The sequence below is a fragment of the Strongyloides ratti genome, scaffold srae_scaffold0000001 (genome assembly GCF_001040885.1).
Source record: "Strongyloides ratti genome assembly S_ratti_ED321, scaffold srae_scaffold0000001".
Taxonomy (NCBI): domain Eukaryota; kingdom Metazoa; phylum Nematoda; class Chromadorea; order Rhabditida; family Strongyloididae; genus Strongyloides; species Strongyloides ratti.
The window spans coordinates 735,799-760,343 of NW_020171519.1; the positions used below are offsets into that span (position 1 = coordinate 735,799).

Genomic DNA, 24,545 nt, shown 5'->3' on the forward strand with positions numbered 1-24,545 from the left:
TAAATATTTGAATAACTTTTATATATAGTTACACTTATAAATATATCTAAATAAATATATTATATTAATTATATATATTAAGATAATTTGCAATAAAATTATTTATTACTGATTTATAAAATAATTCTCTTAAATGATTAAATTTCTATTTTAATACACATGAATATTATATTATTAACTTATATTTTTACAAAAAGTAACTGTGGTTTTATGTTAGGATAAAATTAATAAATTTTTTGAACACGGAACTTTATATCCTTTTTAAGTTACATTTATTAAAATATTACATTAATAATATGTAATTAATAAATCATTTATTTAATTTTTTTTTATATGTTAAAATGAATTATAAATTAATTATAGAGATAGTCAAAAATAATAACAATTAAAAAGCAAAATGAAAAAAAAGTTATCTATATCATAATTATAAATGATACTTAACAATGAATGTTAATTATGAGTAATTTTATTTATAAAAAATATTTTTAACAGTTTAATAATATAATAAATTAAAAGTAACAAAATTTTTTAAAACATATTTTTAAATAAAATCATAGTTTAATAAACTAAATATTTTTTTATTAATTAAAATAATGAATAATTTTTAATTTTATACAATTTCCTAAATTGTTGTATTTTCTTTACAATAAAATGTATCTGTTACAAATAAATTTTTTTCAACATTTCTATTTATCAAGAATATTAAATACGGTTGACAGGTTGTAGTAATTGTTGATGAAAAAGTTTCAAACATTTGTTTATATTTTTGTAATGTAACATTAATAGAAAAAATACCAATAAATTTAATCCAAAATCTAAGACAAATAATTGAAATATTAATTGTAGCAACAAAATAATAAATTACAAAGTAATAAAAATTTTTTATTATATTAATAATTTTTTTAAAACTTTTTCTCTTAATAAATTACCTAAAATAAATCTACAAATAATTTAATTGATCAAAATAATTACACTAAAAAAAATTTAATTGTATTTTTTTATTGTTAATATGTTTTAATCTTTCATTGAAAAAAAACCATTTTCTTGTTTAATTATCAATTTTTAATTTTGTTTCTACATTAAATTCATAATGAAATACAATTTCAGGAACTAAATATTGTATAAAATTCATTCATATCATCATAACCATTTTTTAAATTTTGTTAAACAAAAATATAAATAATTATAAATAAATTTATAATGATATTATTTCATATAAAATAATTATAATATTAAATTTAGGTATCATAAAAAATAATTTAATGTAACTTTTAATAATATAATAAATATTTCTCAATATAATTGTATCATATAAATTCTTATTTTATAAAATTTTAAATTTTTTCTTAGAAAAAAGTAATGATTGTGATAATTATTATGTGAATTTTTTTATGTGTATAATAAAATAAAATTAATATTTGTAAACTAAAAAATAAATATGAATAAATTTTTTTTTGTTAAAATTTATTATCTAATAAGTAGATGTAATTTGTAACTGTTATTATTTTTAATATTTTATCTTACGTAGCAAAATTTTTGAAAATTATCTTTTTTATAGAGTTTCTATTCACAAAAATTTATAACATAAATAATATTTTCTTTTTATTAAAAAAAATAATAATTTTAATAATTTAAAATTTTTATATTTTAAAGTAAATATTAATTTTAAAAATAAATAAATTAACAATTTGTTCTTTTATTTTATTAAATAAGTTAAAAATTTTTTTGTTTAATAATAATTAAAAAACAAAGCAAATTTTAACTATCAACTATTTTATTCAGTTAAAATGTTACATATCAATGAGTATAATTTATCTTTTTTAACAAAAATATAATTATATTTTTATAAAATTTAAAATATATATTATGTAAATATAATTCAAATGTTATAATATATATAATATGGAACATTTTGTTCAAAAATAATATTTATTACATTGATGAAACTATTTAAAATAAAAAAAAATATTATTGCTAAAGTCGTATTTTTTTTTTAAATTCATTTTTTTAAAAAATGAAAAAAATTTTTTATTATTAATGTTATTTGTTAATTAACATTTTATAAATATGACAACACATTATACATATGTAATAAAGTAACTTTTTTTTAAAATAATATATAATTAAATTAAAAAATTATTTTATTAAAAGATATAGTTTAATGAAAAAAAAATATAACAAATGATTATGTTAGAAAATTTTAATCAATTTTAGTTGTTTTTCTAATTGAATTAAAACTTTTAATAAGATAAATAACAGCTATTATAATACCAGATATTAATAAAAGTAAAATGAATAATGCTGGTAATATAATATCTAAATTATAAAAAACAACTGTTGACATTTTTGTACTGTATAAATCCATTTCTGGAAGATTTCCATGTTTACCAACAAACTCTGTTATCTTAATAATAGTCTCCTCTGCTGAAAATGGTCGATTCTTCATTAATAATTGTTGTCTATATACATTTTTTGAATAAAAATCAATGTTATTTAATAAATAAGTAATTGTATCAATAAGTAATTTAGAATTAGACAAATTTTTTTTACTAAAAACTTTTGAAATATTTAATCGTTCCACCATTTGAGCATTTCTTATTTGATCACCAAATAATGGTACTGTAAGTGTTACTTTTCCTCTAGAAATTGCTTCTGTTATACTATTTAATCCACCATGAGTAATAAAAATTGTTATTCTATCATCATTTAATAAATCATTTTGTGGTATCCATTTTGAGATAAATACATTTTTAGGTACTTTATAAGGTAATGTATGTGGTTCTTTTTCATATTTCCATATAAATGTAATATTTTTTAATTCTTTCATCATAATTAAAATTCCTTTCTTATAAGAATCAGGCATTTCAAATGATTGTGCTACTGAACCAAAAGATAATAAAATATTTTTTTTTCTAAGTGATAAAATATCATTCCATTGTTTAGTAAGATTTTTTGGTTCAGGAACACCAGAACCACCAATAAAATGTATTTTTGGTGTTATTGGAAAAGGAAAATCCATCCATGGAACTGTATTAATAAAAACACCACCAATATTATATTTTGCTTCATAAAAATTTGTTTTTGTCTTTCTAGAAAATAATTCTTCATATTTTTTAAATAGTATATTTTCAAGATAATATTTTATAGTAATATATTGTAATGTATTAATAATTCTTTCTTTATATGTCATTTTTTCTTTAAATGGCATAAATGATCCAGGAATATAACTTGAAGGAAAATTGAGACCTAACATTGGATATGCAATATCATTAAAAGTCATTGCTGATGTAATAATTAACGAAGATATATTATAATGATCTACTAATCCTAATGGACATGTAGTAAAATATTCAGCAATCATTATATCATATTTTTCATTAATTATTTGTTTTGTTAATTCTTTTTGATTTATTAAATCTATAGATATTTTTTATTTAATAATAATTAAATATTTTTTAACTTACGTTCACATGAAATTAAAAATAAATTTGATATTGTTGAAAACATGTCAAATGCATTTGTTACATCTTCTTTCAAATTCCACATATTTTTTAATGCAGTAGTTTCATGAAATTTTTCTGCTACATATAAGTCTGGTTCAACAGATATTACTTTAGCTAATTTTGTTCCATTAGTATAAGGCATATTTGTTAATTTTGGTGCCAAAAAAGTAACATCATGACCAGCTTTAACAAGTATATCAGCTATTCTTCCATTAAAATTTATATGACTATGACCAACTTTTGGTGAATAAACTAAAACTTTCAATGATTGTACCGAAAAAAATAATTGTAAAATTATAAAGAAAAAAAAATAATACATTGTTTTTAGTATATTTTTATTATTATTAAAAATTTTAGTTAAATATAAATTGAATTTCTTATCACTAAAAAGTATTCTTATAAAATATAATTTATTGATAAGATAAACTTTTGTAGTGACTACAAATATCTTGAAATAAATATTTCATTCTTTTAAAAACTTACTTAAAAAATATTTGTGTCTATATTGATATTATTTTAATTTTTAGGTTAAATATGTGTCCATTGTAAATTTTATTCCTAATTCACATGAATTTTTGAAAGTAAAAAAAAAATTATAAAAGTTTTTACTTAATATGACATAAAGAATTATTAATATATTATATTAGTATGTTAATTTTTATTACTATTATTATTTTTTGTATTATTTTTAATATTATCTTAAAAGTAAAATTTTTATCTAAACTTTTTTATATATTAAAATAACATTATTAAAAGTTTTTCAATTATACAATAGTAATAATTAATATTTATACAAATATAACATATTTGTAACAAAAATACAATATTTTTTGTTATCTAAAAAGTACTTTTTTTTTATAAAATTTATTTTAATATAAAAATTATGTAAATTAAAAATTAAATAAAAATATATTCATTAATATTGAATAAAAAAAATTAACTTTTATTAAGTAAAAAAAAAAATTATATTTTAAGAATATTTTGATTCAGTACTTTCAAATGGTTCCATACTTTTACTATTGCTTTTTGATTTATATCTACCAATTAATTTTAAAAATTCTTTTTTACAATATGTTACAAAATATATACTTATCAATGCATTAAAGGTTGGAATATATTCAAAAATATAAAAAAATAAATGTCCTATTCCATAAAGCTTTTTATGAAAAATGATACATCCTAATAACAAAAATATTGGTAAAAAAACAGAAAATAATGAAACTCCTGTATGAAGTAACATTGATATATTTAATTGTCGATGAAGTAATTTTGATTTTTTTGACATTGATGATTTTTTTACTTCAAGTGTCTTTAGAACAGCTAAATAAGTGAAACATACAGTAATAAGAACAAATATTAAAGTAATTAAAACATGTAGTACACATAATAATCCAGAAAATTCTAATGGTTTTGCTATAAATACTCTCATTTCATTTCCATTACCATCATAAAAAAATTCTTTTGGAAGTTCATTTTTTGCTAAATGATAATCACCAGGTGAAATATTAGTAAATGCTTCAACCCAAAACTTAAATCCTATAATATTCCAAATAATAATAATTAATGTTGATATTCCATATTGAAAACCATTCATTGAATAACCTCTAAAATTTTTATTAAAAAAAAAAATTAAAAATATTTTTATATTTATAACTTACTTAACAATTCTTAAATATCTATAAAAAAATATTATAATATTGTTAGAAATAATAAAAAAAAATGTATTTATATGAAACATTAGGAAATAAATTGCTACTGACTCTGGTAAATAATTAATCGCTCCCGATGGCCAAGCAAAAATATAGTTTCTTCCTGGTTCCATTGCTAAAACTGAATATGCTATCGTTGGACTAAATATTATATCAGATATTGTTGTATGAAAAAGTATTCTTCGATATTTTAAAAATTCAATATTTTTAATTCTTATTAATAAATAAAGTAAAAGAAGATTTAACGTGGTTCCAAGAAATGAAAATATATAATCACTATATAAAAGTAATCTTCTAATCCAATAAAGAATTGTAAAATATTCTGTTTTATTAAACTCCATAATATATTTTAAAATATAATTTAAATATAAAAATAATATTTAGTTATTAGAAAATAGATGTTTTTAAAATTATATAAAAGCATGAATAAATTAAAAATTTTTTTAACATTTAATAGTTAATACTAATATTATAAAAAAATAAACTTTTTAATATATTTATATATATATGTATTTAAAATTTTATATAATGTAACAATATTTTCTATTCTTTAATACTTTTAAAAGAGTAGTTTTTATGGATATTAGAGTATATTTGTTGTGAAAAATTTCTTTTCTAAGATTAATCTGTTGATAATTTTAGAACCAAAATGTTTTAAGTTCCTCCTTTTTTAAATAATAAATAACAATACATTTAAATTAAATTTTTAAATACAATAAAATAGTATTAAATATTTTGTAATAAAAAAATATTATTTTTAAGTATATTTAAAAAAAATATTTTGTTATTAATTAAGTTTTATATATTCATATATTTTATGAAAAATATTTAATAATCAATTTTTTTTTTAATAATTATTAAAATAAGAAATTTTTAATTAAAACAAAATACATCATATGTTACATTTATTAAAAAAAATTGTAATTATAAAATGTAGTATTAAATTAAGAAGAACTTAATAAACTAGTAAAAATTTTATATAAAAATTTGTAAAATATGTCACTAAAATAAACATATTTAATTTATCATTTTGTTAGTTGTTTAGCCATATTTACAAATTTACTAATTTTGTCTTCACATAATTTATTTCTCCAATTACCATTAACTTTAAAATGAGAACCAACAATAAATCCATCTGCTTTTCTATAATTTTTCATATTATCTATAGTAATACCACTACCAATAAATAACGGAAGTTTACATGATTTTTTTACTAAATCAATGTCTGTTACATTAGTTTCTTTTCCTGTTGAAGTGCCTGTTAAAATAACACCATCAGCTCTGAAAAAATCAGCACCTTCAGCAATATCACCAACAGTTAAATCTGATGTTATTGCATGAGAACTATAATAATATTAATATTAAAATAATTGAAATATACCAATGTTTTTTTTTAATATCAGTAATTATTGCAACATCATTAGCTCCAATATGTTTTCTAAAGCGTAATAATTCTCCAGCACAAGAATTCATTATTCCTTCATCAGCAACATGACTGTAAACAAAACTTTCTGCTCTAATAAAGTCAAATCCTGTAGAATGAGCAATTGAAATTGCTTCTTTGTTTCCACCTGCTAATACTTGAATACCTAATAAAAAATTTTTTCTATCATCTGAAAGAACATTAAGTGTTTCTGCAGCACATGCTGTCATCATTGCAACAATTTCAGGACCAATTTTTGAAGAGTGAAGATATGGAATATCATTCATATTTTCAAGAATAATTCCATCCTTAAATTTTTTTTTTTTTCAATATCAGTAATGGTTTTTTAAACTAACCACATTACACTTTTTATAAATTTGTACTTCCTGGGATACGAAATTTATGATTTCCTTTGGGAGAGAAGTATTAGCTGGAGTCCCAGGAAGTGATGGAATATGTATCATTCCAAATATCAAAGGTCGTGTACTATTATTAAAAATTTGTATAAATTTTGCACAAAGAGAATTCATGATAAAAGATTAATCTATCTAAATATGGAATATATTATAAAAGAAAATGACATAAATATATTTGATCAAGTGTTGTTATCATTTCTCCAAAAACATAAATTTTCTTAATAGATAATCTTTTTTGATAAAATTTTTATTTATAAAAAGAAATGTCATTGCATAATTTTTTTAATTAAAATTTATAATTAATATAAACTTATCAAACTTTACACTCATCAATAAAATTTGTATTAAAAAAATTTCTATTATTTTTTTCTACTCTATTGTTAGTATATTAAAAAAAAATGATACCAGTTTAAAATATTTTCTAACATATTTCAATAACATTTTTTTTTGAATTTAATTAAAGAATTAAAAAATTATTTTTCTTTTAAATAAATACAAATTTAAATAGAAATTTTTTTCCAATAAATAATAGCCTTCCAATACTGGTGTATCAAAAAAAGAAACTTATGATAATGAGCTATTTTTTAAAGAAACTGGTTTAAATTAATTTTTAACATATCAATTAAATGATTTCTAAATAAAAGGTTATTATTATTTTATAAGCATATATGTATATATAAATATATAAAATCTACACTGGACAACTTTTTTTAAATAACTATGAATTTCATGAAATAAAAGAATTTTTTGAGAAACAAAACCTCAATTAATTTTGCTTAAATATAGAAAATTTACTAAATATTGATATTTTATTCATTATTTAACTTTAAAAATATTATTAAAATTCTATTTTATTTTATTACATTATGGTTATTTATCAAATAACTCACAATTAATTAGTAATATCATACTAAAAAGCATTAATTTTAAAATAATAAAAAATATGTTTATTAAAAAAACAAATCTCATTAATTAATTTATCAAGAAAATGAAAATTTTAGTTGTAATTTTTTTTTGGTAATTATTTATCAAATTATATTTTTAATTAACTTTTATACAAATATTATTTACTACAATTCTTTTACACTATATGGGTTAAAAATTTCAAGAGGAGGTGTATCTTTAATAATAAAACTATATATTTTAGAAAAGTAGCAATATAAGATTTCAGATTTAAAAATTGTTTTTAGATTTTTTTTATATTGTTCTGGAACAACTTATAAATTTTTACAGATTTTTATAAAGATAATAGATTAAAAAAGTTTATTATTATTTAAAAAAATATCTAACTATTATATTTTTTAATTAAAATTAAAAAGTTTTCATAATTCTTATCTTCATTGTAATTTATTATTTTGTTTATTTAAAGAAAATATAACGAGGAATTTTAATTTATTTATTATTTAAGGTTTATAAGGTATTTTATTATTCTGTATCAAAAAAAAAGAGTAATAAGTTTTGTTGGCATATATATATATATATATATATATATTATAAGTGTTATTTAATTCTACTAATATGGAAGTATTTAATTTTCACTATTCAATATTTGTTTATTATTTCATAATAATATTATTTTTTTCATTTATAAATTTGAATGGTACTTTAACAAATAATAATAAAGAAAGATTTAATATAAAAATACGCGCAGGGCAAGTTATATTTGATGAAACTGAAGGAAAAATTTTACCAAATGATTATGAATTTTTATTAAGTCCAGATGCAGAAGATGACATACCAGATCGTATATATGAAGATGTCTTTCCAGATCTTCCTCCTCATGATTATGTATTAAGAGGTAAATATATGGGACAAATAGAGTCAAAATTTGTAACTCCTCAACCAACAACAACAAAATTCCCACATACTAAACCACCAATTGAAGTTCCACAAAATTTTAAAAATGATAAAGAACGATTTAGGTAAGAGTAAATTTCTCTAAAAAGTAAATATTGAAGTACACATATTTAAAAAAATGTTACAACAAATATTTATAGCGTTAATTTTTTTTTTATTACTATTAAATAAATTAAGATGTTAATTTTATTAAAATGATGTAATAACTTTTAAAATATAACAAAATTACAAACTTTATTTATAGATGGTTGAGCTCACTTTATGATACCTTATTTCCAGATGATTCTCAAAGTAAAAGGTAAGCTAAACATAAAAATTTTTTTTTTATATTTAATGATATAATAATTTAGTAATAATAAAAATAAAATAAAAATTGAACACAACGTTCCACTAAAAATTAAAAGTGGAGGTCAAGAGAGAAATAAATCAAAATTGGTTGTTCAACAAGTAACTACTAATTTAAATATCACAAATAAAGATGAAGAAAAGAATAAAATTGGTGGATCATTAAAATCTAAAAATTTGATTAGTGCTGTTAATGAAATTATTGAAAATAATAAAGAAAAAAATGTTGATATTTTAACAAATGATTATAATGATAATATAAGGTAAACTAAAGAAATAATTAACCTTATATAATATTTTTAGTTTTAATGAAGCTTTAAAGTTAGCGGAAGCAGAAGCAAAACGTGTTTTAGAAGATTATAAAAAACGTGAAAAAGAAGCAAAATCAAGAAAACAAGAAGCTAGAAAAAGTATTTTAAATAATAAAAACTCTAAACATCAATCAACAGTTCCAAATTTATCTTCAAAAGAGGAAAATTTAACAAATAAAAAATTAATTATTAATAGTGAAATAGATATTTCTACAACAACAAAATCAAATATTAATGATATATTATTATCTAGATTATCTGATCCAATTACTACAACAACAACAACTAAACCTCCAACAACAACAACTATTTTAACAATTACTTTTCAAAGTAATAGAAATTTATTACAAAATAACATAAATACACCACCTAATAATGATAAAAAAATAATCAATAATATAGTTTCTGGGACATCAAATTTTGGAAAAAATAATAAAATAGAAACAACAACAATATCAATAATTGGTAATATGAGATCAAGTAGGAAAATGTTTGAAATTGTTGTAACAACAACAAATAAACCTTTGTCAAAGAATTCAAAATGTCCTACATTAAATGCCTATCGTGATGGAAGACCTCATCCACAAACAAATAAATTTTGTCAAACAAATATTCCAGGAATTCCAAATGATAATACATGTAAATGTAAATATTTGGTAGGAAGTCGAGATTCTAATAATTGTCCTTCATCTTTTTTATATCTATGCAAACCAACTGTTGGATAATGTATAAAAAAAAAATAGTATTTTTTAAAAATTTTACAACATGATAAATCTCAGTTACCTATTGTGCCACATTTAAAATTTTTTTTTTTTTTCAAAAACAGAAAGATTTATAATTTTTCTTTTAATAAAAATATTAATAACTTGTTATTAATTAAAAAAAAGAAAAATTATTTATTATATTACAAAAAATATACTATAAATATATATATTTTTAATTCACGATTTTACGATATATTTGACTTATTAATATCAATAAAAAAATTATATAATTTTGTACTGTTAAATTTTTATTGTAGTATTTTGTTAATTTATCAAAAAACAAGTTTAAACTATACATATTATTTAAAAATGATATAAAGAAATTAACAATAATTACAAGATCGTGGACATTTTTCTTTCATTAAATTTTTATAAATTGTATTATTACAAAGGTTTTTTATAGATGAACATGTTGAATCTTTATCATTACAAAAATTTGATATAAATTTTTTAGTTGTAGAAGTTAAGGATACTGAATCTCTTTGAATAGATCCTTTAACACAATAATTGCTGATACATGAATAATCTTTTGGACAAAATCCTTTTTCACAATTTCCAATAGTAGTAGTATATCCTGATTGAATATAAATAAAATAAGAAAAATATAAAATAATATATAAATAATATTTCATTTTTTTTTATAATAAACGATGTTTCAATATCTTGTTTATAAAAATTGATGAAAGATTTTTATCATTTATATATTAAAAAATTTTTAAGTAAATCAAAGGAGTAATAAATTTATTTTTTATCAATATAAAATCCAAAAACTAAATATACCTATTATTTTATATCAAATAATTATGAGTTTAAACAGTCAACTTATTTTATAAATTCTTCTTTGTTTTTAAGATTATAGGTAAAATATTTACTAAAATATTCATGTTAATATTTACAAGAAAAATGAGTCATAATTTATGTTAACTAAATATTAATGTTAATTACAATTTGTACTATATATATATATATAATCTATCAATCTAAAATCAACAAATAATTTTAAAGTTACAATTTTAAAGATTTTAAAACTAATAATTTTTACAACATAAATATATTAATAAAGTATTTTAAAAATTTTACATATTTTTTTTAGTAAATTTATTAAAAAAGATTTTTTAATGTGAAATATTTGAATAAAAATAAAATAAAATTTCTGTTTTTTAGTAATAGTATAATAATGCTTCTGTGGATCATCGATACTTTTTTTTAATTGATAACAAAGTAAATTAAAACTGATAAGATAATTATAAATATAAATAGATGAAATTAATACACTATTTTCATATTACTAATGAGTACGTTTCATACATATTAATTAATTAACAATAGTTTATCTAAAATTTTAATCTAATCAATTTGGTGTAAGAATAATGAAAGTTGTTACCAAAAATGAAATTATTTTGAAAAAAAGAAATTTTACAAATTTTAATAATATTGAAAAACAATTAAATATTTTAAGTCAAGATAATAAAATTAAAAATGAAGATATTAATAAATATTATAATATGCAAAGAGAAATTCTTTATGCTTTTAAGAAAGATCTCCAAAATTCAATTCATATAACTCATGTTAAAAAGATAAAATGTGAAGATTTAGATGCTATTTCTAAAAAAAAATTTGATAATTATATTTCTAAATTTTCATTGTCAATTAATGTTACTCGATTATTTTTAAATTTGATAGCTTCAATAGTATCTGGAAGTTATTCAGTAATAAGGTAAATAATCAAAAAAAATATTATATTTTTATTTGTTTAGTACATTAGTTGATGCTTCATTAGATTTAACAACTGGTGGAATTATATATTTATCAAATGTTGCAATAACAAATACAAATAATTGGTTTTATCCAAGAGGAAGACAAAGATTAGAAATTCTAAGTGGTATAATATGTGCTGTAATAATGGGTATTGCTAATTGTATGATGATATTAAATTCTTTTCAAGCTATTTTGACAAATACCATACATATAAATGTTGATAAGACTACTGTAGGGATTATGTTGTTTGGAATCTTATCAAAATTTTTATTATGGATTGTTTGTAAAACACATGATACACCAACATCAAGAGTATTGACACTTGATCTTCAAAATGATGTATTTACGAATGTTGTAGCATTATGTGGTGCATATTTTGGAACAAGATATTGGTCATTAGCTGATCCTATAGGAGCAATAATTGTTTGTTCATGGATTGTTTCATCATGGATTTCAACTTTTAATGAACAAATTCCTCTTTTAGTTGGTGGACAAATTGAACAACAACATTATAATAGAATAATAAATTTATGTATTAATCATGATGAAAGAATTAAATGTTTAGATCATTTAATGGTATATCATATTGGTTCAAAAGTTCAAATAGAATTACATATTGTTATGGATGAAAATTTACCATTAAAAGTAACACATGATATAACAGAAGGATTAACTCATAAATTATCAAATTTAGATTTTGTTGAAAGAGTTTTTATCCATTGTGATTATAAAGTAGATGGTGATTAAAATATTTTTACTAAATTATATAAATAAAAAAAATGAATGTTAATTTTTATTAATCAGAATGAAAAAAAGTTTGAGCAAGAGTAATTGTTGAAAATCCAAGAACAATAAATAATAATTGATGTAAATTATTATGTTCATTTTCTTTTTCTATAGAAATTATTTCAATAAAAGTAACATAAATAAATGTTCCACCAGCTAAACATTCTAAAAATAATAATATTGTCATTCTTGTTTCTTCATTCATAGATATATTTTGTAAAATAATTCCTATACCACCTCCTAAAGGTGTCATCAATGCATAAACAATTATTGATATTATAATAATATTTAATTTTGTACCATTTTCTTTTGATATCAATATTCCAACACTAAAACTTTCAACACATTTATCAATTATTAATGATATAAATAATACAATCATACCATTTGAAGTATCTTTAACTCCTAATGCAATACCTTCAAAAATTGAATGTAAACTCATAATAACAGCAAAAATAATTGTTTTTACAAGAGAATTATTATTTTTAAAAATAATTGTTTCACTTGATATTGATAAATTACGTATTGATCCTTTAGTAGTAATATTTGATGTAATTAAATCCATTGATATATTATTAATAAAAGTACCATTTTCATCATTTTCTTTAGTATCATTTTTATTTGTAATATGTGAATGATTATGTATACCAACTACTTTAATTGTTAATTCTTCAATAAAATATACAAGAAAGAAACCAAAAGCAATTAATATTTTTGTTATAGGAAACTTTATGTTGTAATTTGTTTTTTTAATTAAATTTTCATACTTTTCACTACAATATTAAAAGAATAAAATATAAAATTATTAATTCTTACTCTATATGTGGAAATATATCAAGTAAACAGACAGCAAAAAAAACTCCTCCACCAAAACAAGATAATAATGATAGTAATTTGGCACTTTTTTTGATTGATTTTGTTGATTTGGTATTTCTATCAAGACTTTTTTTTGATATATATGCAGCAATTGAACCAGCTATTACTGTTATCAAAAATAATGTTGTAATTAATCCTATCATTAGTAATGATTTATTATCTTTTACAATCATGTTTTTTTTAATGTAATTTTAGTAAAAAAAAAAAAAAAAATAGAGAAACAAATTGATGTTAAAAATAAATATGCTTGATTCTTTAAATGGGTGAAAAAATTATACAAGGTACAACGCCTATCAATATTATATTAAGTAGAAATAATCATTCTTATCAATTTTAGTTTTAACAAACGACTGATAGATTATCTCATTTTAATCATATAAACTTATAGAGTTGATGTTTTATCTTACTTTTTTTAGATATTAAATAAAAATATTTTTTACATTATTTTAAAAAAAAAGTAGTTTTAAAAGATTATTTTTTTTATAATAAATGTTAAATATTCTTCTATTTCTCATTATAAATTATTTAATTATAAAAAAAATTTTAACTTGACTTTTTGTTTAAATAAATAAATTTTAGCAAAAAAAAACATCTTGGTTAATTATTTGGTAACATTAGTAATTTTTGAAACTTTTGTGATAATTGAAGCTTTATTAATTTTGACAATTGAAGCAAATTTTGTATAATTTTTGATAATATATTTTATTTCTGTTCTTAAATCTTTTGTTGTTATTAAAATAATATAAGGACCTAAACAATATAAAATATCAAGAATTGGATATCTTTAAAAAAAATATTAATATAATATAATAAATATTCTTAACATACGATATATCATTTAATTTCATAATTAAATATTTATTTTGGTTATTTTGTGCATAAAATGTTAATGTTTGGCATATTGAATTTAATAATAATGTTGTAAATGAAATCGCTGAAATGAGTGTTAATTTAATATGTACTCTTGTTGTTTCATTATCTTGACTATTCTTATAATTTGATGTATGAAAAAGTTTTTGTTCTTTCCATAATTTAATTGTAACTATTACAATATAAATATATATAATAGAACATATAATTCCTACTGAAATACATGATATTCCATCAACAATAGATGTAATAGCTGTAGTTTTGTTATTATATGATAAACGAATTGTGCCGGTAGATGATATTTCATAATTCATAAAAATATTTGGATCTAATGATAAATATATAATATATGGTATTGGTATAAATATTATAATAATAATAGTATAAATAAATTTTTTCGTTTCCCATAAATAATCATATTTTAATGGAAATAAAATTGCTGTAAATCTATTAATCGCAAGTATCATATGACATAAGTAGATTTCTAATTTCATATAAAAATGAAATATAGTTGTTATTTTTGGTAAATGAATCCAAAACCAATTATTTGGTACAATTATAAAGTTTAAAAACGTATATTTTCTTAATCTCATTGAAAACAAAAATTGTAACAATGTAATTAGTTCAATAATAGACTAAAAATTAAAATAAAAAAATATTAAATAAATTTTTAATACCTTAAAACCTTGGAATTTAAAAAATGATCCTTTTAAATAAATAATATATTTTTTCTTTTTAAAAACAATATATATAACCAATATATGTAAAAAAATGGTAAAAATAGTTATTGTAAATAAAATAATTTCATATATTGGCATTAATTCAAACATGTTTCTAAAATATTTTTCAAAATATTAATATAAAAAACTTATGTAATTGACAATTAAATATTTTATATAAAAAATAACTAAAATGAATATTATTTAATAATATTATTCATTAATTTTATTTCATTTTCCAAAGTGAATATCATAATTACATGACATTAATTTGCCAATATTTGAAAACTAATGTCTTCAAATAATATTATATCATTATATATTAACATAAAAATTTTAATTAATGAAAAAAATTTTTCATCTGTTTTCTAATACCATTATTTTTAATTATTTTATAAAAACATCAAAAAGTTTCTTTTCTACTAAAAAAAAAGTTAAACTATATCTTTTTAAATTGAAAATTTAATATAATTTTATATTTTAAATAAATGAAATATCTGATAAAATAAAAAAAAAACGTAATTAAAATTCAACATTATTTAAAATTTTAGGCAAATAAAAATTTTTGTAAGACATGTATACATCATTTTTGAGTATATATTTTTTTATTTTACATTTTCAAATATAAATTAAATATCTCAGTACAAATATGTATAAAATTATTTTTATTTTTAATACTATTAATTTTATACATATTTATTATGTAAAATTATTTTTTTTTTGTCATTATTAAAAATAAAAAATTTCACAAGTAAATTCAAATACAGAAATTTTAAAATTTGTTATTTTATATTAATCTTTGAAATCAGTAATGAAAATTATTTAAATATGAATATTTAAATATATAAATAACCAGATAATTATAATAACTTATAATAATATCATTATTATATTAGATGAAGTAAAATATACTGTTTTCAGGCATTTATAATTTTTATCATAACAGTAACATTTATTATATATATATATTTAACAAAGATAAAAATATTCATTTCCTTATATAATACTTTCTTTAATCTTTGGTATAAATTATAACATTAAATTTACAAATTATAACAAATTTATAATTTTATTAAATTTATAAAAATATAAATAAATTATTTATAAAAGTTAAATTCAAACCTGCTGTGATTGGGTATTTAAAAACATATAAAATTGTTTATTTATAATTCTTTCTTCCTTCTTTTCTTCTATTGATTTTACAATAAAATAATTTTATTACCAACAAAGTTAGAAGCTTCTAAAAAGTACTTACAAAATTATGAAGAAAAAAAAACAATTTACCTTTTAATGATTAAAATAAAAAGTTATATAAAACTTTGGTTATTTTATTATTTAATTAATAAAATTTAATTACATTAATAGATAAGAATTCAGTTTATATAAACAGAAAAAAATTATAAAAAAAAATATTTTTTATAAGAAATTTTAATACATAAAGATGTTACAAAATTAGTATAAAATAAATACATAAAAAGTACAAAAAAAATTTTTTTTCTTTATATATTTTAAATTCATAATGAAGCCATTTCTTGATTCAGAAAATTAGTATCAAACTGGATTAAATTTTATGTAATATTATATAAGATTACACTATAATTTTTTTTTACATTTTAACCAAATACTTAGATTTTTAAATTTATAATTGTCTATTTTATTTTAAATCATAATGAGTATTTTAAAAATAATATTTTTTTTAAAATTTGGTCTTATATTTGCTTTAAAAACAATTCACTTAGGATTTTTATTTCCATTGAATTCAATTAGTTTATTTAATTTGACTAGTTTCAATTTGTCTGGTGGTGTTGTATCTCTTGCTTTAGAAAAAATAAAAGAAGAACAACTTCTTCCAAATTATGAATTTATATTTTCTACAAAATTTGATGAATGTATCAATTCAAAAGTTTCTGCTAAAACATATGAGCTTATAAAAAATGGTGTTGATGTAATTTTTGGTCCATCATGCAGTAAAGCATCAACTATGGCATATTTTAATGTAAAATTTTATAATAAAGTACAAATTGGATGGGGGATTCAATCATATAGTAATATAGAAAATACTAAAAAGTTTCCAAATTTACTTAATATTAATCCTTTAATAACATCAACATTTATAGCATTATTTGATTTTTTAAAACATTTTAAATGGAATAGATTATCATTTATTTCTGCATCAAATGATATTGGAAGATGTTCAAATATTTTATTAAGTTTTAAAAATTTTATTCAAAAAAGTAATTCAGATATGTATATAACTTTAACATATATAACATCAAATCCTCCATCAAAAAAAGATTATGAATATTTTTTAAATAGTATTCAAGATAAGTCAAGAATTGTCTTAATTTGTTTTGATAGTAATATATGGAGAAGACAATTTTATCTTACAATATTTGATATGAAATTAAATATTAATGAGTATGTTTTTATTAATATTGAAAATATGTATTCAGATTTTAATACATTTAATTTTAATAAAAATGGTAAAATGTATAAATTTTATGAAGATACTAACATTCCAAATGATGGAAGAGATAATGATGCTAAAGAAATTGCACAACATAGTTTTTTTATTGATCTAGAACAAACTGTATTTTTAAATTATAGTTATATGAAACAAATATTAAAAAAAATAGAAAATTATCCATTTTATTGTAAAACATGTAATGTTGATAAATATAATTCATTATCAATTTTTGCACCAAGTTTGTATAATGCTATTTATATGTGGTCTAAAATATTGAATACTACTTTAACTATATATGGAGATAAAGCATTAGATGATCCTTCATTATATAGAAAACACTGTAAAGGAACATATAAAAGTATTTTTAGTGAATTTTCACAAGATGATAATTGTTTTAATAATGCTAATTTATTTATTACTGGTTTAAATAATGATGGAACAACTACAAAATATTTTCAATATTTATTTTCTTCATCAAATACATTTTCAAAATATATATTAATATCTGATTATGAAAATAAAATGTTTAAAAAATGGAATAATTATATTCCTTTAACTGTTCCAGAATGTGGACTTAATAAAGATAAATGTATTAAATCATTTATTACAAATAATAAGGCATGGTTTATTGTAATTTGTATTATATGTATTATTATTATTATCACTATAATCATATTTTTTTTCATATATTATTTTTATTTATTTCAAAAAAATAATAAAAAAAATTTTGATACATGGAAACTTAATCCTAATAACATGACAAGAATTGATAATGAAAATTTTAAAAATGAAATTTTAGGTTCATTTCATTCAACATCAATTTCAATAAATAGTAATTCATGTTTTCGAGGAAAAAAAGAAACAAATAAGTATTTTTATGGTTATTACGATGGTATACCAATTGTTGGAAGAAAACATTCAATAAAATTTGTTTATGAAAAAGCAATAAAAAATGAAACAAAAGAATGTTTTTTTTTGGAACATGAAAATGTAAATAGATTTATTGGAATGTCCCTTGAACCAGGCCATATTTATTCAATATGGAAATATTGTAATAGAGGTAGTTTATTTGTAAGTTTAAAATTTTAAAAAAAAAGAAAAATTTATTTTTAGGATATAATTGAAAGTGATAATTCTATTCTTGATACTTTTTTTTGTAATAATATGATAACAGATTTATTGGCAGGATTAATTTATATACATAATAGTTCAATCAAATTTCATGGTACATTAACATCAAAAAAATGCATGATAAGCGATCATTGGCAATTAAAAATAAGTGATTTTAATACAAAAATTGTTAGATGTAAAGATAAAGTTTCAACACTTGATAAACTTTGGATGTCACCTGAAATGTTAAAATCAGAAGAATATATTGGAAATACTGAAGGAGATATTTATAGTTTAGGTATAATTGCTTCTGAAATATTTACAAAAAAGCATCCATGGGATTATAATAATCGCAAAGAAAGTTTAGAAGAATTGATTTATTTAATAAAAAAAGGTGGTTCAAATTCAATAAAACCTGATATAAAAATTGCAGACGGATTAATTTTTAATGCTTCAGCAATATCATTATGTAAAGAATGTTGGAAAGAGAACCCACAAGAAAGACCAGTACTAAAAAATATTATAACATTACATAAACAATTTTCTGCATCGAAAACAAAAAATTTAATGGATCATGTATTTTCTAATCTTGAAAATTATGCACAAAAATTAAAAAATGAAGTTGATGAAAGAAGTAAAGAAATTCAGGAAGAACAAAAAAAATCTGATCTTTTATTAAAAAAAATGCTTCCACCACAAATTGCTGATAAATTAAAATTAGGTATATCTGTACCACCAGAAGATTTTGATAATGTAACAATACTTTTTTCTGATATTGTTAAATTTACCAATTTATCACATAAATGTAGTCCTTTTCAAGTAGTAAATATACTTAATGAACTTTTTTCACAATTTGATAATATTATAGAAAATTTAGATGTTTATAAAGTTGAAACTATAGGTGATGGATATTTATGTGTATCTGGATTACCTAATCGTAATGGAAATAATCATGTTGTTGAAATTGCTAAACTATCATTAGGATTTATGGAAATATGTGAAAATTTTAAAATTTTACATTTACCAAATGAAAAAATAACTTTAAGAATTGGTTGTAATACAGGTCCATGTACTGCTGGAGTAGTAGGATTATCTATGCCACGTTATTGTTTGTTTGGTGATACAGTTAATACTGCTTCCAGAATGGAAAGTAATGGTAAACCAGGAAGAATACATACAACAGAATCTTTTTATTGTCTATTATCAACTTTCGGTAATTTTATAATGGAACATAGAGGTGAAATTATTATAAAAGGAAAAGGTGTAATGAATACATATTGGTTAAATGGAATGACTGGTAGAGTTTCGTATAATTCTACTAATAACAATTAATACACAATTTTCTTTATATATACATTAAATAATGTTATTATCATAACGTTCATAGATGATTAAAGTATTTCTTGAAACCTCTAAATTCAGAATAAAATTAAAGTATAATTTTTTTTACAAAATGAAAAAGGTTTATTTTAATTAATAGTTTATTTTTATATGGCTTGAAATATATATATATATATATATAAAATATCCTCATTTTTTTATGATATAATTTTAAAAATAAAATGTATTTAAAATTAATTTTACTATTAGTTTATATTTTTCTAGGATCCAGTATACGTGTTATAAAATTGGGTTTTTTATTCCCTTTGCATTCATCAGTATTATATAACATTTCTGGATTCAATCTTTCAGCTGGTGCTATACCAATTGCTATTGATAAAATAAAAAAAGAACAAATTTTACCAAATTTTAATTTTTCATTTAATGTTTTATTTGACGAATGTGATCCAATAAAAGCTATTGGAGAAACTGATATATTTGTTAAAAATAATATAGATATTGTTTTTGGTCCAACATGTAGTATTTCTGCAACAAAATCTAGCCTTCATCTAACATTTTATAATAAACCTACATTTACCTGGGGAATATCTGCAAATAGTGCATTTAAAGATACTAAACGTCTACCTAATTTAATAACAATAAATCCACTTATTTCTCCAATAATTATAGCACTTCTAGATATTCTTAAAACATTTAATTGGTGGAATATTGCATTAATATCAACAACAAATAATTTAGGTAGATGTTCTAATATTAGAAAAGGAATAGAAAATGAAATTCAAACTGATACATCATATTTATCAGTTAAAGTTTCTTATGAAACAAATATCCCTCCAAATGAAAATGAATATGATGTATTTTTAGATGATGTTAAAAAAAATGCTCGTATTATAATTGGCTGTTTTGATAGTGATTATTGGAGAAGGAAATTTTTACTTAAAATGTTTGATCATCAGATGAATAATAGTGAATATGTTTTAATAAATTTTGAAAATAGAAATTCAAATTTTATGCAATATAATTTTGATAAAAGTGGCACAAGAAGATTATTAACTTATGAAGATGTTAATATTCCTAATGATGGAAGAGATGAAGATGCTTATAAAATTGCTAAATATACTTTATTTATAGATTTAGTTACCTCACCAGATTTAGAACTTGAATTTCTTAAAAATGTTCTTAATAAAGTAGAAGGATGGCCTTTTTATTGTAAAACATGTAATACATCATCATATATGTTTCCATCTATATTTGCACCTTATCTTCATGATAGTATATATTTATGGGCAAAAATATTAAATAAAACTTATAATATTTATGGTGAAAAAGCATTAATAGATGGATCTTTATATAGAAAATATTGTAAAGGTACATATCATGGAATTGTTGGAACATTTACTTATGATGATAATTGTTTTCGAACTGCAGAAGTTGAATTAACTGGATTAAGTGGTAAACTTAATATTACATCATATATAAAATATAAATTTTCAAGTTTATTAAATTTTACTAAAGAAAATCTTGTAAGTGATTTAAAGACAACACTCTTTAAAACATGGGGAAATGAAATTGTACCTAACATTCCAAAATGTGGATATTTAAATAATAAATGTTTTATAAATTTTATTGAAAATAACAAAGTTTTATTTATAATAATTTGTGTAATTATATCTATTATAATTATAATTTTACTTTTAATAACTATTCATATTTTTTTAATATATAGAAAACGTAAAAAAAATGAATCATTACAATGGAAAATACCATTTAGTTATTTAGAAAAATTTGAAAAAAATAATAGTTTAAATCAAAGTATGGTTTCATTTCAATCAGGAGTAACATCTAATAGTAGTCATATAATATTTAAAAACAAAATAGAATCATCTAAATATATATATGCATTTTATAATAATCAACCTGTTGTTGGAGAAAAACATACATCCAATAATGTCAATGTAAAAGAAATACAAAAAGAATTAAATTATATTTTAGCATTTGATCATAAAAATATAAATAAATATTATGGAATGTGTATAGATATTGGGAAAATAATATCTATATGGAAATATTCTGAAAGAGGAAGTTTATTTGTACGTAAAATACAATTTTTTAATTAAATATATTTATTTAGGATTTTTTACAAATGGATAGTTCTATAATTGATACATTTTTTTGTAATAATATGTTAACTGATTTATTAGAAGGATTAAATTATATACATAATAGTCCAATAAATTATCATGGATTTTTATCATCAAAAAAATGTATGATAAGTAATCATTGGCAATTAAAAATATCTAATTTTGATGGTAAAATTGTAAGAGTTAATGACAATATATCATCTATTGATAAACTTTGGATGTCACCTGAAATATTAAGATCAGAAGAATATATTGGAAGTGTTGAGGGAGATATTTATAGTTTAGGTATAATTGCATCAGAACTTTTTACTAAATCACAACCATGGAATTATTGTAATCGTAAAGAAAGTGTTGATGAAATTATTTATCTTGTTAAAAAAGGTGGTGAAAATATTTTTAGACCAGAAATACATGTAGCAGAAGGATTAGATATATTTTCAACAGCATTAGATTTATGTCGAGAATGTTGGAGAGAAAATAAGAATGAACGGCCTAAACTTAAAAACATTATAACATTACATAAACATTTTTCGATATCAAAAGCAAAAAATTTAATGGATCATGTCTTTTTTACCTTAGAAGATTGTGCACAAAAATTAAAAAATGAAGTTGATGAAAGAAGTAAAGAAATTCAAGAAGAACAAAAAAAATCTGATCTTTTATTAAAAAAAATGCTTCCACCACAAATTGCTGATAAATTAAAATTAGGTATATCTGTACCACCAGAAGATTTTGATAATGTAACAATACTTTTTTCTGATATTGTTAAATTTACTAATTTATCACATAAATGTAGTCCTTTTCAAGTAGTAAATATACTTAATGAACTTTTTTCACAATTTGATAATATTATAGAAAATTTAGATGTTTATAAAGTTGAAACTATAGGTGATGGATATTTATGTGTATCTGGATTACCTAATCGTAATGGAAATAATCATGTTGTTGAAATTGCTAAACTATCATTAGGATTTATGGAAATATGTGAAAATTTTAAAATTTTACATTTACCAAATGAAAAAATAACTTTAAGAATTGGTTGTAATACAGGTCCATGTACTGCTGGAGTAGTAGGATTATCTATGCCACGTTATTGTTTGTTTGGTGATACAGTTAATACTGCTTCCAGAATGGAAAGTAATGGTAAACCAGGAAGAATACATACAACAGAATCTTTTTATTGTCTATTATCAACTTTCGGTAATTTTATAATGGAACATAGAGGTGAAATTATTATAAAAGGAAAAGGTGTAATGAATACATATTGGTTAAATGGAAAAAACTAGCTTAATAATGACAATAAAATTTATATTTTATCAAATGATTTAAATTTATAAAATTAATTAACAAAAATTTTTTTTAGTATATTTTATAAATAATTTTTAATAAGTTTTTTTTTGTATAAAATTAAAATAAATTTATTTATACGAATAAACTATACAATAATGTATTTATTTAATGATATATAATATTATATAATTTATAAATAACTTTTTTTTATGATTCATTAAAATGATATTTGTAAAAAATTTTAATGTAAAAAAAATTATAGTTTTCATATTAATAAAATAAAAAAAACAGAAAATTTAAAATATGGTTAGTAAAATTGGCTTAATTTTAGAGTCACTGACGTTCTAGAAATTATTTTTGAATATTTAAATAATATAATTATGTATTATTTTTTAAATTACAATGTTGATTTAATAAAAAAATTTTTATACTAAAATAATACAGTAATAAAGAAAAATAAGTAATTAAAAAACTTTTTTAGGAATTTGAATATGCTATTATAGTCATTCGATAGCCTTTGAAATAAGATGAATTTTGAATATAATCAACTATAACTTAAAATTGAAACTCCAGGAGTTATAAAAATTCAAAGTTTAAGGGCAAAAATGTGGAATATTTTTTTTAAATCTTGATTTTTATGATAATATTGTAAATTTTAAAAATAAATGCTATATTCTAGATCATTTTTTTACAAGAAATTCATTTAGCCTATTCACATTTTTATAGGACTTCTAAAAATGAAGATATGATAAGAAATGTGTTAAAGAAAAGGTTTTAAGAATCTTGTGATAACTCAAGTCAATGAAGTCACAGAATTATGAAACTTGATGCGCTGTGCTTCATTCGTGATTTTAGGTAT

The 24,545-nt window shown here is 19.1% G+C and overlaps 9 protein-coding genes across 9 annotated transcripts; 3 read left to right on the top strand and 6 right to left on the bottom strand.

Annotated features, from left to right (window-relative positions):
* Window positions 1-2,200: 2,200 nt before the first annotated feature.
* On the bottom strand, window positions 2,201-3,822 carry SRAE_0000024400 (UDP-glucuronosyl/UDP-glucosyltransferase family-containing protein; the record flags this gene model as incomplete). Its single annotated transcript, XM_024646108.1, has 2 exons — window positions 2,201-3,417; window positions 3,465-3,822. 2 exons carry the CDS (start codon window positions 3,820-3,822, stop codon window positions 2,201-2,203), a joined length of 1,575 nt encoding a protein of 524 aa, XP_024500323.1.
* Window positions 3,823-4,473: 651 nt separating this feature from the next.
* On the bottom strand, window positions 4,474-5,553 carry SRAE_0000024500 (7TM GPCR, serpentine receptor class d (Srd) family-containing protein; the record flags this gene model as incomplete). The annotated part of the gene is made up of 2 exons (XM_024646109.1): window positions 4,474-5,107; window positions 5,162-5,553. The coding sequence occupies 2 exons, from the start codon at window positions 5,551-5,553 to the stop codon at window positions 4,474-4,476; spliced, it is 1,026 nt and encodes a 341-aa protein (XP_024500324.1).
* A 684-nt stretch (window positions 5,554-6,237) lies between these two features.
* Window positions 6,238-7,165, bottom strand: SRAE_0000024600 (Photosystem I BtpA, assembly family and Ribulose-phosphate binding barrel domain and Aldolase-type TIM barrel domain-containing protein; the record flags this gene model as incomplete). The annotated part of the gene is made up of 3 exons (XM_024646110.1): window positions 6,238-6,556; window positions 6,594-6,943; window positions 6,992-7,165. The coding sequence occupies 3 exons, from the start codon at window positions 7,163-7,165 to the stop codon at window positions 6,238-6,240; spliced, it is 843 nt and encodes a 280-aa protein (XP_024500325.1).
* A 1,404-nt stretch (window positions 7,166-8,569) lies between these two features.
* Window positions 8,570-10,289, top strand: SRAE_0000024700 (Hypothetical protein; the record flags this gene model as incomplete). Its single annotated transcript, XM_024646111.1, has 4 exons — window positions 8,570-8,973; window positions 9,153-9,206; window positions 9,259-9,516; window positions 9,557-10,289. 4 exons carry the CDS (start codon window positions 8,570-8,572, stop codon window positions 10,287-10,289), a joined length of 1,449 nt encoding a protein of 482 aa, XP_024500326.1.
* Window positions 10,290-11,833: 1,544 nt separating this feature from the next.
* On the top strand, window positions 11,834-12,833 carry SRAE_0000024800 (Cation efflux protein family and Cation efflux protein transmembrane domain and Cation efflux protein cytoplasmic domain-containing protein; the record flags this gene model as incomplete). Its single annotated transcript, XM_024646112.1, has 2 exons — window positions 11,834-12,045; window positions 12,086-12,833. The coding sequence occupies 2 exons, from the start codon at window positions 11,834-11,836 to the stop codon at window positions 12,831-12,833; spliced, it is 960 nt and encodes a 319-aa protein (XP_024500327.1).
* A 49-nt stretch (window positions 12,834-12,882) lies between these two features.
* SRAE_0000024900 (Zinc transporter ZIP2) lies at window positions 12,883-13,125 on the bottom strand (the record flags this gene model as incomplete). Its single annotated transcript, XM_024646113.1, has 1 exon — window positions 12,883-13,125. One exon carries the CDS (start codon window positions 13,123-13,125, stop codon window positions 12,883-12,885), a length of 243 nt encoding a protein of 80 aa, XP_024500328.1.
* Window positions 13,126-13,187: 62 nt separating this feature from the next.
* Window positions 13,188-13,891, bottom strand: SRAE_0000025000 (Zinc transporter ZIP2; the record flags this gene model as incomplete). The annotated part of the gene is made up of 3 exons (XM_024646114.1): window positions 13,188-13,201; window positions 13,257-13,645; window positions 13,689-13,891. 3 exons carry the CDS (start codon window positions 13,889-13,891, stop codon window positions 13,188-13,190), a joined length of 606 nt encoding a protein of 201 aa, XP_024500329.1.
* A 458-nt stretch (window positions 13,892-14,349) lies between these two features.
* Window positions 14,350-14,932, bottom strand: SRAE_0000025100 (7TM GPCR, serpentine receptor class v (Srv) family-containing protein; the record flags this gene model as incomplete). The annotated part of the gene is made up of 2 exons (XM_024646115.1): window positions 14,350-14,530; window positions 14,577-14,932. 2 exons carry the CDS (start codon window positions 14,930-14,932, stop codon window positions 14,350-14,352), a joined length of 537 nt encoding a protein of 178 aa, XP_024500330.1.
* A 2,074-nt stretch (window positions 14,933-17,006) lies between these two features.
* On the top strand, window positions 17,007-23,682 carry SRAE_0000025200 (Atrial natriuretic peptide receptor 1; the record flags this gene model as incomplete). Its single annotated transcript, XM_024646116.1, has 4 exons — window positions 17,007-18,875; window positions 18,918-20,211; window positions 20,520-22,345; window positions 22,387-23,682. 4 exons carry the CDS (start codon window positions 17,007-17,009, stop codon window positions 23,680-23,682), a joined length of 6,285 nt encoding a protein of 2,094 aa, XP_024500331.1.
* Window positions 23,683-24,545: the final 863 nt, after the last annotated feature.